At 35.2% G+C, this 19849-nt stretch overlaps 3 protein-coding genes across 3 annotated transcripts; 1 reads left to right on the forward strand and 2 right to left on the reverse strand.

Moving 5' to 3' along the window:
* Positions 1-277: 277 nt before the first annotated feature.
* LOC123307471 (serine/threonine-protein kinase dyf-5-like) lies at positions 278-13473 on the reverse strand. The gene is made up of 7 exons (XM_044889800.1): positions 13230-13473; positions 8659-8826; positions 6689-7027; positions 4320-4511; positions 3192-3709; positions 1221-1438; positions 278-417 (listed from the first exon to the last, which is right to left on the reverse strand). The coding sequence occupies exons 1-7, from the start codon at positions 13383-13385 to the stop codon at positions 404-406; spliced, it is 1605 nt and encodes a 534-aa protein (XP_044745735.1). The 5' UTR covers positions 13386-13473; the 3' UTR covers positions 278-403.
* Positions 13474-16399: 2926 nt separating this feature from the next.
* On the reverse strand, positions 16400-18201 carry LOC123322818 (RNA-binding region-containing protein 3). Its single transcript, XM_044910844.1, has one exon. It carries the CDS (start codon positions 17900-17902, stop codon positions 16622-16624), a length of 1281 nt encoding a protein of 426 aa, XP_044766779.1. The 5' UTR covers positions 17903-18201; the 3' UTR covers positions 16400-16621.
* Positions 18202-18337: 136 nt separating this feature from the next.
* Positions 18338-19806, forward strand: LOC123322819 (mitochondrial thiamine pyrophosphate carrier). The gene is made up of 2 exons (XM_044910845.1): positions 18338-18934; positions 19002-19806. Exons 1-2 carry the CDS (start codon positions 18556-18558, stop codon positions 19559-19561), a joined length of 939 nt encoding a protein of 312 aa, XP_044766780.1. The 5' UTR covers positions 18338-18555; the 3' UTR covers positions 19562-19806.
* The last annotated feature ends 43 nt before the right edge of the window (positions 19807-19849 follow it).

Here is a 19849-nt window from a genome sequence, read left to right on the forward strand (position 1 = left end):
CAATTTCACTGTTAAATATACTGTTATAGGATTTCCTGAACTCTTGAAACGTAAACTATCAAAACTTCAAGGGTGGTTTCAATTTCTTCTGCCTTTTATTCCAACTTTTTAAATTTTTTTAGTTCTCCATGTCACTTCTCAAATTCTTTTCATTCAAATTTCCATTGATAACAATATTAATGAGAGGTCAAATAAATAAAACTCCAAACATTTGCAACTGACATATATTCTGTGATAATAAATTCACCCACAGCCTGTATAATTTTTGCATTATATTTTTCATTATTGAATCGCATAATAAACCATAAAAATCATGTATAACTAATACATAGGAAGTTTGACGCAACGCATCAAATCTTTGGTGCCACCAGTGATACAATCTCCTAGATGTTTTCTGCAAAACTCACTCCAACCATTCTGAAACGGAAAATAAAAATGAACTTCTGAAAACTGTGGAGATGTTACAGTGAAAAATTTTCCCTTTTAAATTTTTAAGGATTAGTTCGCCAGCCAGGACCAAGGTTCACACTGAGTGTACAGAAATACGGCGATTCACCTCTGAGCGGTTTCTGTTCCCCCTGGGATTCCACACCAGCAGAGATTCGCGCTAACAATAGAGATGGACACTGGCAAATAACGAAAAAAAAAGAAAAGGCATGTCTGCCCTGAGTACGTTCTACTTCCCCCGGGTTTTCACACCAGCTACTAACAGTTGGGGTAGAACACAATTTGTGGCAAAGAATGGGTAAAGGTGGAGGCTGAGGTTCCCAGATAATAATACGGAGTGTCTCAGATGCCCAAAATCGATAAAATTCCCGTCGATGAAAATGTCTTGACTTTGGCTCATCGGTAGTAGCGAGCAAAAGCTTGGTTATCTCCCAATTCAGAATGTTTTTCACGGTGTGACATTGTTTTCCAGAATTGAAAAAGGAATAAAAACGGTACGAAATGTTTACGGTTTCGAAAGAATTCTTTCGCAAGAATTCTTTCGCAAGAATTCTTTCGAAAGCTTTTGCTCGCTACTACTCGGGAATCCTGAATTGAAATTAAAAGTATGCGAATTAAAAATTGTTCTCAAATGAGGGTGTATTTACATTCTGTAAATTTGAATAGGACTAAGAGGCTTTGAAACCAAGAGGGTCTTTAAAATTGATTATGAAACTGGCTGTAAATCTCAGGAACTGTCATTTACATTACATGTATAATCACATGTTACTTACTTGGTAACCCAACCAAATCTTTTCTTTTCACGGTTGGAAATTCTTTAGAATCTCCCCTGAGGTCAGTAGGTGCTCCTGAAATATAACGCGATAAACTCAAATATTGATTCTTCGTGTTATTCCCAGAAGGTGGTTTCCGGTTCTTTATGTTAGTATCCTCCCATGGGAATTTTATGTTTTCCAATTCGTTCCTAGTGTTTCCATTCATTTTTAGGGTCCTGGAAAAATGTACTTATAAGCACCAGAAAATGTTCTAAAAAACGAAAATCTCATTTCTGGAAGTGTTGAAGAAAGTCATGAAATTCCAAAAATACCGGGTGAGTCTTTGACTCGTACGAATATTTTAACGGTAGATTCTTGAAGTCAAAAGAAAAACTTTTTTCTCATACCATTTTTTCCGATTCAGCCCTGATAAAAAGATATAGCCATTTTAAATTTTCATAATGTGCTATGTAGAATAACTAGCTAAATCTGTGACAATACACATCTGTGAATCTTTCAAACAGAGTTGTTTTCAACCAAAGTACCCAATTTTAAAATTGCACAGATACTTTTTAACTTTTGAACATCAAATTACTGGAAATTTTTGATATTTTTATGGTACGTAGGTAATGGTCATAAAGAGAAAACTAGAAGACGTGGAAGACGAACACAAGATGTGTTCGAAAAGATTAATTAAATAAATGAAAAATCATATTCCCAAAATTCATTTCATTCGATAGAAACAGTTTGTGAGAATCTACCGTTAAAATAATTTTACGAGTCAAAGAGTCACCCTGTACAGGGTGGGCAAAATTCGTTGTCTACTGAGGGGATCTCGAGAACTATAGCAGCCAGAAGAAAACGGATGACACATTTCCTTTTTTCATGACTAATCCAAATCTGAAAACAGAATAGGTCTATTATTTTTAGATTTCGAGTTATAAACAAAAATTGAGATTTTGACGATTCCGAAAAGGTCTCATAACTTTTTTGTCTCTGAAGTTACAGATATGAAACTTGAACCTTCTTAGGCACTTTCATACGTAGAATCTACTTTCAAAAGATTTTTTTCCAATTCAAAAATAAAAATTCAATAAAAGTTTGCATTCAAAAAAAGTAATGTTCACCTAATGATTCGAAACGAAAAAATATTTTGAGCTCATCAGTAGATTCTACTTAAAAAAGTGCCTGTAGAAGGTTTAAGTTTCAGATTTGTAACTTCAAAGACAAAAAAGTTATGAGAACTTTACGAAATTGTCAAACTCAAAAACGCAGTATCATAGGAGGCTGCGGTTTTCACCATTCTTTGTTTCTCCGAAAAAGAGCTCGGAAATGTGTCATCCGTTTTCTAGTAGCTGCTATAGGTCTCCAGATTCTCTCAGTAGACAACGAAGTTTGCCCACCCTGTACATTCGTGGTCAGGAGAGAAAGAGCTAGCAAGAAATAGAAAAATACCCTTTATACTGTCTTTTTTATGATTCAGGCTCTATAAGTCAATTTGTTACTTATTGAGTCTGAATCATACAATAAAAAGTAAGTATATATGATATTTTTCTATTTTTGGAAAAAATGGGAATTTCAATCTGTTCTTTTTGTCTGTCTTGCGTTTTTTCATGAAAATTAATTATTTATATTCTATATGGTAGCGAGCAAATTCACACGAACATGCCGTCAATGATCTGATGAGTGTGAAATATAATCAAGAAAGAACAATTTTAGCCCTTCTATTATCAGAGGCTATAAGTCCACAGCTACAAGAATCTTGTTCGTCGCTAATGAAAACAACAGGAGAATAAGGAATAATGTAAAAAAAAATTGTGACACTCTAGCTATTGAAAAGGTATGTGGATTTGTTCGTGATACTGTTGCTACCGTACTTTAACCTATTTTAAAGCGGGGCAAGACTGTAGATACATCAAACTACGTTAATATTTGAAAATGAGACATGAAAACGCATTGATTTTCTTTTCCCTCCTGCTTTCCTCCTACCTAGTAATACCAGCGAAGTACACATCATCCAACTCCTCATCCTCCCTCCCCCAGTTGAGACTCTTGTGGATCGGGGCAGATCTGTTGTTGATTTTCGAGAAAAGCTTGTTGTTGAACGTCGGCTGGCCAAACGTGTACACGATAGAAGTAGACATGGGCTCGGCCTCCTCCATTTTCTTGATCAAGGACTCAATGTTTATCTTCACAGCCGGTTTCTGAATGCTGGGATACTCCATATCGGGGGGAACCTGGGAGTTTCTCCTGGAGAATCCCCCGGCCGGAGGTAAAGCTAGGATGTTGTCCAACAGGGATTTTTCCGATCGCGCTGGTGTAGGCTGCTGCATTTGCTTCTGCTGTTGCGGCTGTAGAAGGGACAGGTTGGTTTCGGTGAGGTTGAGTTGGACGCCATTGTCGCTCCTTCGTATGCTGCTATATCTTTGACCTACCTGTATATGGAGTGAGTCACTGAAGGTTAGAAAAGGATGAGGTGGGGCTTGGGTGTTTTGAAAATAACCTTGCTATACAGGGTGAGTCTTTGATTCGAACAAATATTTCAACAGTAGATTCTTGAGCTCAAAAAAAACACTCTGTTCCTTTGCCATTTCTTCCGATTCGTCCCTGATAAAAAGATATGGCATTTTAAGTTCTCACATTGAGCTATGCCACCCCTAGAGAAACAAAATTCTTTTCAGAATAACAAGCTAAATCTATGACACTTTACATCTGTGGATCTTTTGAACAGAGTTGCATTCAGCCAAAGTACCCAATTTTCGAAATATCACGGATATTTTTTTTGTTGAACATCAAATTACTCGAAAACGGCGCATTATACGAGAAACTATGAAGAATATTTTTATTTTACAAGACATAGGTGATATCTTGTGTTCGAAAAAGATTCATCAAATAAATGAAGAACTATATTCCGAAATCCATTTCATTCGATAAAACCGTTTGTGAAGTAATACTAAAAATATCATTTTTTATGGTTTTTCAACAGCCTGTATCTTTCAAACCGAGCCGATTCGGACAAATTGATAAAGACCTCAACAATCTAGTGTTGAAATATTTGTACGAGTCAAAGACTCACCCTGTATTTCATGATTTTTCCTAATCCAACTAACTAAATACCTGAAAGTATTGATGTTTCAACGCCGCTTGAGCTGTGGGTCGGTCTAAAGGGTTCCAGTCAAGTAGAATGTCTAACAGATTGATCAAAACTGCGGAGGCTTGTGGGACAACGTCCGATAGATTGGTTTTAACGAAGTATGGAAATTTGTACCCCACTGCACCTGCTAACTGGTAACCTTCCGGCCATTTTTTCTGGAAATGTTATGAATAAGTCGCAAAAGTAATTGACAATTAAGACGGTATAAAGTTCGCGTTTCATCTTTTTGTGAATTTGTAGAAAACCTTAAACTCTTTTTGGCGTAAAACGGTCTTTATAAATTATTCATCCAGTTTTTCTGTTTTGTACAGTCCTTTTTCTAGGTGCACTTTCTTAATGACCATTGATGAAGGGTGGCGTGTTTGAGTTTGAACGCTTTGTATATTGATAGAATATCACCACAGGCCAAGCGCCGTTCCTGTGAAGGGGAGCATGGGGACCATTGTGCCCCCACCCCAAAATCATTCCGGGAACCGCGATTTTACTGCACCTAGCTAGATGAAATTCTGAGATTTATTACTTTAGAAGAGTTGCTTTATGTATCACATTTAGATGATTTATCTGGGAGATACGCTTCTCGAAAGTTGACCCAGCTCGATGAAATTTTGAGAATTCTCACCAGAAGAGTTGCTCCTTCGACTCCAGATCTGGGAAGAAGTCAGTGAAACGATAAAGGGTAATCAAAACTACATGTTCGATATCTGTTTTTCGGACTAGTGTTCATTTTATCTTAACGGCATTGTACATTTGTACACCGGCATAACTGTAGTTATTGGTCAAATGGAAATCCAAGATTATTTCGTGAGGTGCATACTCAGCTTTCCCAAAAATTAAATGTTTTGGCGGGTATTTCTGGAAATCACATAATCGGCATTTTTTAATAACCGGTAATTACACTGGCCATATTTATTCAGACATATTAGAGAACGCTATCTATCCAGCCCTTGAGCAATTATTGGAGAATGCAGAAGACCATCAGACGATCATTTTCCAACAAGATGGAGCACCACCTCATTTCGTTCAACCGGTGTGTTAGTTCTTAGCTGACAATTTTCCTCACGCCTGGATTGGAAGAAAAGGACCAATAGAATGGCCATCCAGATCACCTGGTCTGGCTCCACTGGACTTTTTTCTATGAGGTCACCTGAAATCCCAGATTTACGCTACCCAGCCTGAGTCACTGGAGGATTTGCGAATTCCGATCATTGAATGCCGTAAAATTACACCAAAAATCTTGAGTTATGTACGTGAACGTTTTCAGCAAAACTTATATTACTGCATGGAAGTGAATGGTGCCCATTTCCAGCATTTAATGAACTAATCGCAAAAGTAAGTACTCTTCCACTATTATTTTACCTGTCATTTCGTTACGGATGGAAACTTCGAAGCGAAATTTCAGTATCAGATAGTACTCGATAAGATCTTCAACATGAGGTATCGCAACACCCCTCATCTTCCCAATCAAGGGGTTGTGCTCACCCCGTAAGGGGGTTTCAGTTACGGGAATGCAAAGAGCGGAAAACTTGTTCCCCTTGAATCAAAAATTGACGGTTCCTAGCGATTTTCCAGATTTTCATTTTGAATCCGGAAAAACGAAGTGTTAAGTTTAAGTTGGACCACACTGTACCCAATTATTTCGGGGTACAACAACCTATCTAAAAGAAAATTTAATGCTCTTTCCAACAATTTTTTCGAATCCCAATTTTATGTGCAATAAACAGGATTCCTATAACGTAATAAAAAAAATAAATTACATGACATATTTTATAACAAATTAGTTATACAGCGTTATTGAATCAACTGCTATTAGTTGATCAAGCTTAAGAGGAGTTTATACCACGAAACTTTCTCGCCATCCATATAAGGCGTAAAGGGAGAAAGACTACCAGAATGTGGGGTGTCGCCGGAACACTTGAACGATAAGTAGAAGTTACGAATATTGCAATAGTTTCCACTATCGTCGAAAAGATGGCAGCACTTAACGGACGTCTTTTTTCAATTTCACCAGGATACGAATTGTAGCCAATGGCGGGACTTTTCGAGAAATTTTTTCATGTGGAGATTCGTAGAGGAGATAATTGCACCTCAGAAAGTTAATAACATGAATGAATATTTGTTTTTCAATGAAAAAAATTCTTATTTTTTTTCCATTTGTCGAATTGGATTTTAGTGAAAACCCCATATAAATTAGTGGTTTCTGACGTAAGATATTCATTTTCTTTTTTTTTAAATGACCACTAAAACGGTGTAGACCCCTCTTAAGCGTGGATACCCTGTTTATATCAAGCTGTGTACAAATAAATAAAAATGAAAAAGAATTTTCCGAACTCACTTTATTAGGACAACCCATTATCGCGCATATCTTATACAGCTGATCCGTTTCCGTGCTACCCGGAAAGAGAGGCCTGTATGTGCATATTTCGGCAGCTATACAACCAACGGCCCACATATCGATGGGGCTGCTGTAGGTCGTGGAATGAAGGAGCACCTCAGGGGCACGATACCATCTCGTCGAGACGTAGTCCGTGTAGGGGGGCCTCGACCTGATCTCCCTAACCAAACCGAAATCGGCTATCTTGACTAGCTCGGGACCCGAACAGAGGATGTTTTCCGGCTTCAGGTCTCTGTGGAAAAAACCGTGCCTGTGAATGAACGCGAGGCCCTGGAGAATCTGGAAAACAAAGAGAGATCCAGCTAAAAATCTTATTGGTGAACATACAACTTCATCTTTGAGAAATTGGGGAAATATTTTTTCGAATATACAGGGTTTCTGTAAACAAATGCGAAAGACTTAGAGAGATTCCTCGATGAAAATAAGCAGGGGTAGTTCCTATAATTTTTTTTCGAAATCAACCTCCCTTCCAAGATATATAGCCTCTGGAAGGGGATGACGAGTTGGCAGTTTTAAATTTTTTTTACGGGTTCTAAAAAACACTGAATCATAAAACTATACATTATATGAGCACTAACGTTCAGTTTCATAACCAAATTTAAAGTCACTTTAAGCTTAAAGCTTCCTTTAATGTCATTTTTAGTAGGGTTAAAGGAGGCTTTAAAATTAAAGGGACTTCAGGTTTGATTTTGAAACCGGCCCTAAGTAGATGTTTTAATTTTTTTTTTAATTTCATAACTTTATTATTAGGGGTTGAAAACAACAACGCCTTATGATTTTCCTTCAAAAATTGTTATCGTGAGATAGATTTTCGAAAAATAAAATCCTCTTATGGTTTCCCATTCAATTCTCTTGCGAAATTTCTCTTATCTTATTCAATTCTGGAGAAAAAAAGTCTCTTGCAAAATTTCGATACAGTCGATACTTTTCTCGGAATAAATAAAAACTTACAAGCAGTATACGAAGGTTTGTGAGGCTGAGAGTTGATGCATGTATTTTAGCGGGAGGTAGTCATTCTATGGAATATGGAACACTTATACGATGAAATAGAATGAACAGTGATCAGAACTGCTTGTAAGTTTTTATTTATTCCGAAAAAAATATCGACTGTATCGAAATTTCGCAAGAGAATTGAATGGGAAACCATAAGAGGATTTTATTTTTCGAAAATCTTTCCCACGAAAACAATTTTCGAAGGTAAATCATAAGGGGATGATATTTTCAACACCTAATAATGAAGTTAGGAGATCAAAAAAAAATTCTGTGAGTAACATCTACTTAGAGCCTCATTTTATGAATAGTTTTATGACTCAGTGTTTTTTAGAACCCTTAAAAAAATTCCAACTCGCCATCGCCTTTCAAAGGCTGTATTTCGGAAAGGAGGTCGATTTCGAAAAAATTTATAGGAACTACCCCTGCTTATTTTCATCGAAGAATCATTTCCCTGAGTCCTTCGCATTTGTTCACAGACACCTGTAGGTATAGTGCATTCAAAGACTGTCGAGCTGTGGTGGAAGATTTGACTCAACGTTGGAGAAATAACTGTGATGTATCTTCAGTTAGAGGCCCAGTTTTCAGTCGATTGAAGGCATGAAAAAGGATTCATTGATTGTACCAAAGCAGATTTACTAATTCCAAAAATATCTTGTAAAGCACCTACAATATAACGGTCAAATGCTCTTGGGGACGTGCCATTTTTATTGAGGCAATTATCATTTCCATCTGCACATCGGTTAATTACTCAAAAGGCATTTTCTTCAAATTTTTTGAAAACAGTGCTCAAATAATTGAAAATTTTTACAAATCGAACATTTCCTATCAGAGAAATATAAAACAATATTGTTTCATTAACAAGATATTTTTTATATTAATTTTATCGTGTGCATATACATATAAAATTTAGAAAGTACCTGGTATAGCATATTTCTGACGACTGCTTCAGGAAAAGGAACTTTCCTATCTTTGATGAGCTGATAGAGATTCTCCTGCATGTATTCAAATACAAAGTAGAGGACATCATTCTCACGTATCACTTCCTTGAGTTTCACCACATTTGAATGATGCAACTTCTTCAACGACTGGAAACAAACAGGATAATCGATTTGTTATAGGAATTTCATGTTTGATAATTGGTAAAAAGAAGCTCATTGTTCATTATTTCCGATTGGTCCTTGAGAAACGAAAAGGGGAAACACTTTCTCATTATTGTGGATGGTTTTTTTTTTCGACAGTGCTATATACATAAATTAAGATGATATATTTGTGGATCAAGAATTATTTATTCAATACCTTGAAAATCGATAGGTATTCAGCTCATAAAAAGGGGCTGGAGCAAGTCGAACTTGCCTGAATGAGGGCTCCATTATTGTAACAATGTAACGAAGTCGAACAAACTCTTAGGAAAAGTTTCGCTTGACATTTGATTTGGAGAATTTTTTCGAAACCTACTTTTGAATATGGAATTTCACGTGAAATATATATATGTAGTAAAAAAGCCTCCCAAAAAAGACCCCCTACCATTTATACAGGGTCCTGCAATAGAGCGTTAGGCTTCCATAGCTGCCAAATCACACGTTTTAGGAAAAAAATACAGGGTTTTACATATGAAAAAATCGAGAAAAAACAATTTGAAAATCTTCATATTTGTACATTTATTACGGACACCTTGTATAAGAGAGGTTGATCATTTAGGAACGATGAATAGGCAAATTCTTAAGTTAAAAGAAATCCAGATCAAATTCTTGTTTCTATCGCTTCTGAAAATCGATGAAGGACTTTTTTCTTCGAAATCTTACAGCTTTTTCTGAATAAGATCCGTACCGTTGGAGAAATGTCCCTAATATTTTGCATCATGGTAGAGGTATTGAAGAGCATTGAAAATATGCAAAACAGTATTTTCACTAACATGAGTTATTTCCACAACGAATGTAGTTTTTACCTGCTGATGGCAAAACACTGTGGTTAAATAACTCATATATGTTAGTGTAAATCATGTAAATCCAGTTTCTAGTTTAATTTGAAAAAAACGCTGATCTTTCATGCATCATAATTTTTCGTTTTTATGCTCTACGAAGGGTGACTCCTCGTCAAAAAATAGTGTCTTTCATGTATAATTTTTTTCTCGGCAACCCCTACTTAGATACAGAGCCCTTTAAAGATGGCACCTGAAAAGAAATCATCAATTTTTTCTTAGAAACCAGAAAACTGACCGAAATGAGATCAATCTATTTCTATAGAAGAAGAAAGCAAACAGAAAAAAAAATGTTGGTGGTATTCCCTTATATAAGGGGTAGAATAAGCCGCCCTTATACAGACTGATTCAATTCAATTTAACGCCCTCTAGCTTTTTCCACAGCAATATTTTATTGAGGTATATTTGGTCCTATCGCCATATTTTGGTCCAAACAATCTGCCCTTAGCCTATGTCCCAATATGTTGTTATGAATCACCCTGTATAATTTGTTCCACAAGAAACTTTTTCCTTATTCAAATTGTGCCAACGAAAAATTTATTTTTGATAGCTTGATTCATTCTGAACAAGTAAGGTCACTTGCTAAATGTAACGGTTTTTGGAAAAAAATAATTTATCAACAGGTATATACATATATGTATATATACAGGGTGATTCCGGAGGAGACCGTCAGATTTTAGGTGAAGTATACACTAGTTAAGGCAGTTTCGAAACAATGTTTGGTTTATGGTTGGGGGCCTTTAATGAGAGTCTACAGGGTGATTTGTCCGATTCGAACGATTTTTCTTTTATTCATAACTTTGGTGTGGCTTGATCAATCTTGATGAAATTTTCAGTGTAGAACAATATGATTGTCTTCTTTCAATAATTCCAACACGTTCCCAAAAATACAGGGTGGGAATTATGATAAGTTCAGATTAAGTTTGCAGGTTGAAAAAACACCCTGTACATTCCGTTTTCAAAAATTTTCTACATGCTTCAGATTCTATCATAAGTTTACATTACTGGAGCGTTTTTAATTTTTTTGGCACACATCCAGTTTTTCTAGAAAAATTTTTCAAGGATGAACAATATCGTTATTTCGCTCCAAGGCATTGAGAATATTCTGAACTAGAATGTAAACCGGTGTCGTCCAATGATACAAAGCTCTTCCTGATTTCTAAAGTAGTTCTTTCAAATTCGAAATTCATATTTAATCACTCATATTCTGAGGTATAAAATCATTTAATCCAGAAAATATCTGTATACCTACCTACTTATACCAAAAAATCTACAACTTATACAGAATAAACATTCGAAACACATCATGAACGGCAAAACTAAGGAATAACACAAAATTTACATAGAATGTTCGAAATGATTTCCCCTTTTTTGAATACATATTCGAGACCTTTTTATTAAATTTCCAATTGACCTTCTAATGAGGGATTGATTTTGCTTCAAGATATTACATTCCTCGGAAATCCTTTTAACTAGGTGTTCTCTACTTCTAATTTCAACCTTATAAACTCTTGTTTTCAGATATCCCCACACAAAATAGTCTAAAGGGTTCAAATCAGGCGATCTTTGTGGCCAAGCAATAGGGCCTCCACGACCAATCCATCTGTTCGGATAATTTACATCCAGGTGATTTCTCACATTCAATGCAAAGTGAGGTGGTGCTCCGTTATGCTGAAAGTACATAGAGCGGATATGTACATTTTCCAATAAATTTGATAAAATATTTTCCGAAAAATCTAGGTAAATTTCACCATTTAATCTTTCCGCAAAAATGTGAGGGCCAACTAATGTTCCGTCTATTGTTCCAAGCCAAATATTGGCAGAAAATCTGTGTTGTGTATTATGACTCTTCTTCAAATGCGGGTTGTCTCTTGCCCATTCGTGGGAATTGTGGATATTAAAAATTCCATTCTTAGTGAACATAGCCTCGTCGCTGAACAGAATACGAAAAATAGTTCGTTGGTGACTAATAACCCAGCGACAAAATTGTAATCGTTGGGGCAGATCTTGCACCTTTTGGTAGTGGTATGGGTGGAATTGTTCTTTCTTCAAAGTCTTGCTCACTTTGCTCTGCGAAATTCCTAATTCGGTACTAATTTGACGTACGTATAAAGAAATTTTTTGAATTAAATGATTTTATACACCTGAATATGAGCGATCAAAAATGAATTTCGAATTTGGAAAATTTATTTTAGGACTCAGGAAGAGCTTTGTATTATTGGACGATACAGCTTTACCATCTAGTTCAGAATATTCTCAATGCCTTGGAGCGAAAAAACGATATTGTTCATCTTTGAAAAATTTTTCTAGGAAAAATGGACGTGTGCCAAATAAAATGAAAACGCTCCAGTAATGTAAACTTATGGTAGAATCTGAAGCAAGTAGAAAATTTCTGAAAACGGAATGTACAGGGTGTTTTTTCAACCTGCAAACTTAATCTGAACTTATCATAATTCCCACCCTGTATTTTTGAACAAGTGTTGGAATTATTGAAAGAAGATAATCATATTGTTCTACACTGAAAATTTCATCATGATTGATCAAGCCATACCAAAGTTATGAATAAAAGAAAAATCGGTCGAATCGGACAAATCACCCTGTAGACTCTCAATGAAGGCCCCCAACCATAAACCAATCATTGTTTCGAAACTGCCTTAACTAGTGTATACTTCACCTAAAATCTGACGGTCTCCTCCGGAATCACCCTGTATATATAAGTAAGTAGCATGGGGTGAAATTATCTTCGAACTAAAATTTACTCAGCCAAAATTTTTTTATTGCTTGCTCGCTCTCAAGGAATGTCTTCCCAATTCCATTTTTGTCAGTTATAAAGAAAAAACATTGATTTTCACTATTTTCAGGTGCCATTTTTAGGGAGGCTATATATAAGTAGAAGCTGCTCGAATAAATAAATTGTATAAAAGACCGACACTATCAAGAAGTGTCCTCTTCATTTACATTCTGTATAGGAGTTTTGTCAAAGGTTCTGATCCAATTAAATGCTTCACTTTTCATCTTTGACACCCTGTATCTCGAAAACTAGTCGAACAATTTCAACATATCTACCGAAAGTTAAAAACATTTAACCGAAAGCCATTTTCCATACAGAGAGAGGGTCTTTTTTGATGACATTACCTACTACATTTATTCCAATAGGTAAAAGTCTTTTTCTGCAATGGTTAATTATATGGATTCGAATTGATGGATAATTGTTTATGATCTAGAAGCAAAAATTTCAATATCGAATCTACGTTCGGTTGTCACGGTTTACAGCATTACCATCATGAATATACCATGAGCACTCATATTTATTCATGAATGGTCTCAGATATACCAAGCCATTCTTCGAATCATCACGAAAATCAATCTTGAATATTTTACAGCACCTAAACAGGCACCTGGAATCGATAACTACAAAAGTCACCTTTGTTGCAAGTGATCATTAGACAGAATGATCTGAATCGTGGCAAAATTAAGCCATTCACCCACTCACTGGGGTAAACTACTCACTTTCACTTCTCTCAAGCTCATAGCTTCGTCCCAAGAGTAATATTTCCTCTTCATCCTCTTGATGGCAACCTTCTCGCCGGTATCCTTCCTCTGGCCCAGGACCACGGAACCATAAGTACCGTCGCCAAGCTGATGCAGGGTGATGTAGCGGTTCATTTTCACAGCAGAACAAACATACGAAACTTCAAACGAAGGAGTCACTCATGACATTTTCGATGCCTAGAAATCGACTGGGAGTGATGGTGGTTTCCACCGAACTGACTTAATATAAACAGCTTTGGCCGTTTCTATGATGAATCACGTGGATATTTTATCGATTATTTCGTGAACACCTTGTGGATAAGGGGTTAGTGGGTCCTTTTTCTTCGTATGACGGGGGTGGACATGCGATTTAAGGAGTCTGGCGAATTTTGGTTTAAGATCATTCGCAATAGGTACCTAGATGTATGCATCGATTGACTTTATTTTAGTATAGGTACAGAGTGTCTACTTAAAACGGCCATACTTTAATGAAGGGGAGATCATACAGGTGATTTGCAATGAAAATTTTCAAATAACAAGTCGAAATGTTGACGGTTATTCTTCAATTCAACATATCTTGATTTCACGAAATATATATACACAGGGTTTTAGAACTATTTAGAAGTGTACTACAGGGATATCGAAAACCGTTAGAAATACAGGGTAGCTTAAATTACAAAAAAGTTGCGTTATTTGAGGATTAGTGGGTTGGTGCAAACAGTTCCAAAATATCTCTGATGGTTCCTGAGATATCTCGATAAAACTGAAAATCAAGATCATCATTTTTTTTCTTCATAACTCATTTGTTTTTGGAGATAACTAGTCGAAATTCGGTGTGTAGCGATATAGCAATCATACTATGGTATACTACTTTTTTGTAATTTAAGCCACCCTTTATTTTTAACGGTTTTCGATATTCCTATAGTCAGCCTCTAAATAGTTTTAACCCTGTATACACTGCTCAACAATTGATAGGGATCACACTGACCTTCCTCAATTCATTTAAGGAATATTTGCTTCAAGATGTTCATTTTGATCGGATACCAGAGTAGGTATGTTTAGTGTATATAGATACCTGTTTTTATTTTTTGGAAAAGAATGAAGGGAAGCCACGTTTCATATAAAAAATGTTTAATTTAAAATATGAGAGGTTTGATTAACAGAGAAAAAAAAATCAATGAAGAGAAAATTGAAACTCTGAGTATATTTTTCCGAATATATTCGATCTCTCTATTCCCTCATCCAAACAAAAGGGTGCGTACATCGGAGTTGACCTATGAGTTGACCAAACAAGTCTAAACTCATTTGTAAATAAACACCGGCTCCCTATTCAAACTTGGATGCTGTTCCCACCTACGTTATTTTTCTAATAGCTTTTATCGATGCAGAATTATTAATTATAAAAGAACTTGTTCTCATTTCAGCAAAAAATATCCCATTTGGGTTCACCCATTTGTAGAAATGCCAATTATAATTTCCATTTTCTATCAACCCGTGTATATAACACCCGTTTTGAAGGATTTAGAACTTTAATGAACCATTAAATCCTTATTTAACGTTTCTGCAACTTTGTGTTAAGTGGGGCTATCGAATGACATCATCACAGATTACAGAGTAGAATGAATGACATATCAATTTTTGTGCTAGCTGCTTGTTTACTGCCTTGGCTATAATAATCTCTGCTATACATGGTGGATTTTTGACTGGTACGAATATTTTAGCTGTAGATTCTTGAGGTCAAAATGAACACTTTTTTCCTGTATCTACCATTTTTTTTGAATCGGCCCTGATAAAAAGATATAGCCATATTAAGTTTTTATAATGAGCTGTGCCACCCCTGGAAAAACATAGTACCTTCAGAATAATAACTAGCCACATCTGTGACACTACACATCTGTGGATCTTTTAAACACACGAATTAACCCAAAGTAGGTAACCAATTTTTCAAATTTCACAGATTCGCTTTAATTTTTGAACATCAAATTTACTCGAAAACGGCGCATTATACGAGAAAATATGAAGAATACGCTTATTTTACGTCAAAACGTCCCAATATTCATTATAGCTATATCGCCAACTTAGTTTCAAGGATTGGGTTCACTGAATTTTTGGTATTTTTATGGTACCTTTATACGTAATGGTCATAATGAGAAAACTGGAAGACGTGTAATATCTTTGTGTTCTAGAAGATTCATCAAATGAATGAAAAACTATATTCCGAAATGCAGTTTATTCGATTAAACCGTTTGTGAGATTGAACTAAAAATAACATTTTTTATGTTCATTCAACAGGCTGTATCTTTTAAACCGCCGAGCCGATTCGGCAAAAATGGTAAAGAAAAAAGTGTTTCTTTTGTCCTCAAGAATCCACTGTTAAAATATTTGTACGAGTTAAAGACTCACCCTGTATAATTGTTCAGTTTTGAAACTCTTTGTGAATTATCGCCCCCGTCAAGTTAACTGTGTACCATATATAGGAAACGCCTATGCCGTTATAGTAAATATACACCGTTGCAGAGACAACCGTTGCACCGTTGCGTGTAGATATTTTTTCTCTCATTTATAGAATATATAAGCGCGTAGGTAGGTAAAATAAACAAATTTGGAGCGATACCCTGAGGAAGTATGATAACATTTCGAAAAAATACATTATATAGTTAGGAACTCAGATCAAAAATGAGTTTTCCCAACACGTAGAAGGTTGAATGACCTCATACAGATATGTTAATGCGATATAAATGTTGCATGTTTTTCCGTAGAATGAGGGCATAATCAGCTTTTCCTGATATTATCAGGGAGCTTATTCAAAGTAAAAGAGAAATCTTTCCGCGAGTATAATGTGTATATATTTCGATTATTTGCGACTCTACTTTAATCAAACAGAAATAGACCTTCCCATTCTCGATTTCTTCAATAAAAAACATCACAAAAATAGCGCCACTGTTATTGAGGTTTTAACTTAGGATGAGTCTTCATACTCAAAAAAAGGATAAATTCAAATTTTGATTTTAATGCATAAACGAAAAATATGTACAACTAAAATATCTTATTGAATCACAGATAGTTTGCTTCTTCAAAATGAAAAGGACCTAAAAATTTGAAGCCATTGAAATTATTTGTTTGAGGAAAAATAAGGAATTACCAAATTAATGTTAAAACACAATCAAATTTACTCAAATACACTCAGAAATAGAAAATAATCAATATATTTTGGTCTTATTTTCATTCATATTGTGGAATGAAATTTTTATGAATCAGGTTCTTGGAATATTGAAAGATTGAGTTCATAATAAATATATAAAACTACTACATAACTAGGATAAGGCACCACTACATTATTAAACTCAAAGTCACATTGCTATCTCAAACTATCAACTTTTTGGTTTTTGTGCTGCATTTCTTCCATAAACAACCACAAGAGGTTTGTCTTTCAGAATGAATCCATTTGTCTCTTCAACAGCTTTCTGTGCAATCTGTACACTATCTAAGGTCACAAAAGCTTGTCCTTTCATTCGACCTTCCTGCATCAACTTAATTTCAAACAAAGAAGCTTGGTCTCCAGTTGGTTCACTTTTATATCTCTCGAAAATGTATGCTAAATCTTCAGTTGTAACATTTTTAGCAATATTCTTTATGTAAAGTCTATTACTCGGAACACCAGGGTGATAATCTTTGAAAACAGCTAATACACTTAAATTATCGGAAGGAATTTGATTACTTTTCAGCTCTTCATCGCTTATTACAGTTCCTTTCTCCTTGATATCAGGTGTTTCTTCAACCACTTCATCATTTACTGAAGATATTTTGTCATTCTCTACATTTCTCTCTGGCATTTGTCCTGAAACTTTTACTTCAATTTTCTTCTGAACAGATATGTCAACTTGATCGAAAACTTCTTCACTTTTCAATCTCTTGCTGGCAATGACCTGTTTTGCATTTGGTTTGATGAATTTTGGACGTTTTATTGTTTTCTTTACTGCAGACTGTTTCTGAGGAATAACATCTCTTGTTTTCGTTTCACCATCACTCTCAATTTCTGATTCTGAAGAACTTTTATTTTCAACATCTGGTTGTGTCACAGGAACTGGTTTAGGTTGTACTACATTCACTGGTGGTTTCATGTGCTTTAAAGGAGGATTTTCAATAACAAAAGGTGGAGGGAGATTCATTCTGTTCATCAAATGTAAAACTTGTACATAAAACTTTGGAACTGTAGCTAGTACATGAGCAATATTATTAACAGTAGGCCTATTTGCCTTAGGATACTCGTACCTCAAGTGGGGTGGTGGTGGTTGATGGAAGCCTACAGAGTGGTTAAAAGAATGCATTTTAACAATGAAATTTTTGAAGCATTTCTTCTGGAAATTGTCATCTTCTTCTATCTTCTTTAATTTAATTTTGCGATCACCTATATCGTTTTCTGCATAAACAACGTTCAATCTAGAACTCAAAACGGCAAGTTGGTGTAATCTGAACATAGCAGCCTTAGCAACTTCTGCATTTTCAAATTTTGCAAAAGCAATCACATCTTCCTTTTTATAATTGACGATTTTCACTTGAATGGCACCAAAGTGTTGTAAAAATTCTTCCTTTTCCTCTTCAGACAATTCCTTTGGGAGGTGTTTGATCCGCAGGATATTTTCATAAACCATTTTTTTGCCTTCCGTATTATGATTCCAAGATTTATTAAATGTTTCAATATTATTATTATCAGCACTTATCTCAAATTATCAGATTATTTTAGTTTTAAATTTTGTTATTTATATTTAGCACAGAACACGAATATACAGATATTTAGGTTATACACTAGTCACAGAACACTATGAAGCATTTTTTATCTGTGCACACGCAAATAGAACAATTCTCGTAGAAGGTAACCGATGATTTTTTTGCACAGCTTCATCTCTAATTATTACTTCATTCTTTCATATTTTTCGTTATTATCATCGTCGAAATAATTCATCTCATAAATGAAAAGAATTCGCAAAATTCTGTCAAATGTCAAATGTCTTTGACATTTACCTAACCTACCTAACCTCCGACTAAAAATAAACAAAAACAAACGTTTTTGAGTCAGGTGATTGGTGATTCCCCATTTGCAAATATAGATTTGTCTTTGTTTCCAAACAGACTTGTTATTGTTATTTATCTCTATTTTTACTCAGAAAAAGCCTGGAAACGGTGAATTACCAATGAGTCAGCGAAAAGTGATATCAAATGAGAATTACCAATGCATATCCCGCATCCGTTTGTACCACATACGAATTCATAAAATGTGAGCTGCCTAGATTCAGATTCTTCCAAAATGGTCGGTTATGATCCTAAGAAAAAGTTATCAGAGTTAGATTTTATGTTTGCCGGTTCTGCATCAGGTGTTATCACAAGACTGCTTTGTCAGCCCTTAGATGTGTTGAAAATCCGATTTCAATTACAAGTGGAACCTATTGAAAGAAATGTAATTCTCAATTCTAAATACAGAACCATTATTCAAGCAACAAAGTTGATTTTTCGGGAAGAAGGAGCAAAAGCATTGTGGAAAGGTCATGTACCTGGTCAATTACTTTCTATTAGCTATGGCTTGGCACAATTCACCACATTTGAAGTTTTAACTAAGGAATCTGCAAAACTAGGCATCACGAAGAAATGGGATATAATTGTCCATTTTATGTGTGGTTTAGTTTCTGGTGAGTTTATTTGAACATTTACAATTCTCTAGAGCAATAATGTATTGAGTACAAAATTTGTCTGTAGGTTGCACTGCAACTTTCGTATCTTTTCCGTTTGATGTTGTAAGAACCAGACTTGTTGCTCAAAGTGAGGGAAACAAGATATACAAGGGAGTGCCCAATGCATTTTATCAGATTGTTAAGCAGGAAGGACCTCTTGTCCTGTATCGAGGTATGTTACCTACTTTCATGCAGGTTGGGCCCCATGCTGGAGCACAGTTCATGTTTTATAAAATATTCGATAATCTGTATAAGAACACTGTTGACTCAGATAAAACAACATTAGCAAGTAGTACAGTTTCTGGCAGTTTGGCTGGCTTTTTTGCTAAAATCGTTGTTTATCCTTTCGACTTGATTAAGAAAAGGTTGCAAATACAAGGTTTCAATAGAGGAGATATGTTTGGTGAAAACTTTGTTTGTAATGGAATGATTAATTGTATGTCTCGAATATATGAGAGGGAAGGTTATAGAGGTTATTTCAAAGGATTAAATGCTAGTTTACTCAAAGCAGTAGCTACTTCAGCATTGTATTTTTCGAGCTATGAAATGGTTTGTGAGGCCATTCAAGTTTATCGAACTGCATGAATCTTTTCTTTGTGATATGAATTTGAGTATAATTCATACTTTGTGATATAGTGGCCAAAATGTAAATGGATTGGTTGAATTTGAATTTTATTTTGAGATGTAAAGTTTCTGAAGTTATGTTATTGTAGATTAGATATTATACAAAAAGTATATAGTGCATTAGTGCATAAATTATCAGAAGAATATTTTTATTTGCATTATATGTTTTTCATTATTTCAGCAAAAATACATTTATTAATGTCAAACTCCTTCAATTTTTAACCTAGTGAATTCCCAATGTTATCAAAA

Source organism: Coccinella septempunctata, chromosome 1, assembly GCF_907165205.1.
Source record: "Coccinella septempunctata chromosome 1, icCocSept1.1, whole genome shotgun sequence".
Taxonomy (NCBI): domain Eukaryota; kingdom Metazoa; phylum Arthropoda; class Insecta; order Coleoptera; family Coccinellidae; genus Coccinella; species Coccinella septempunctata.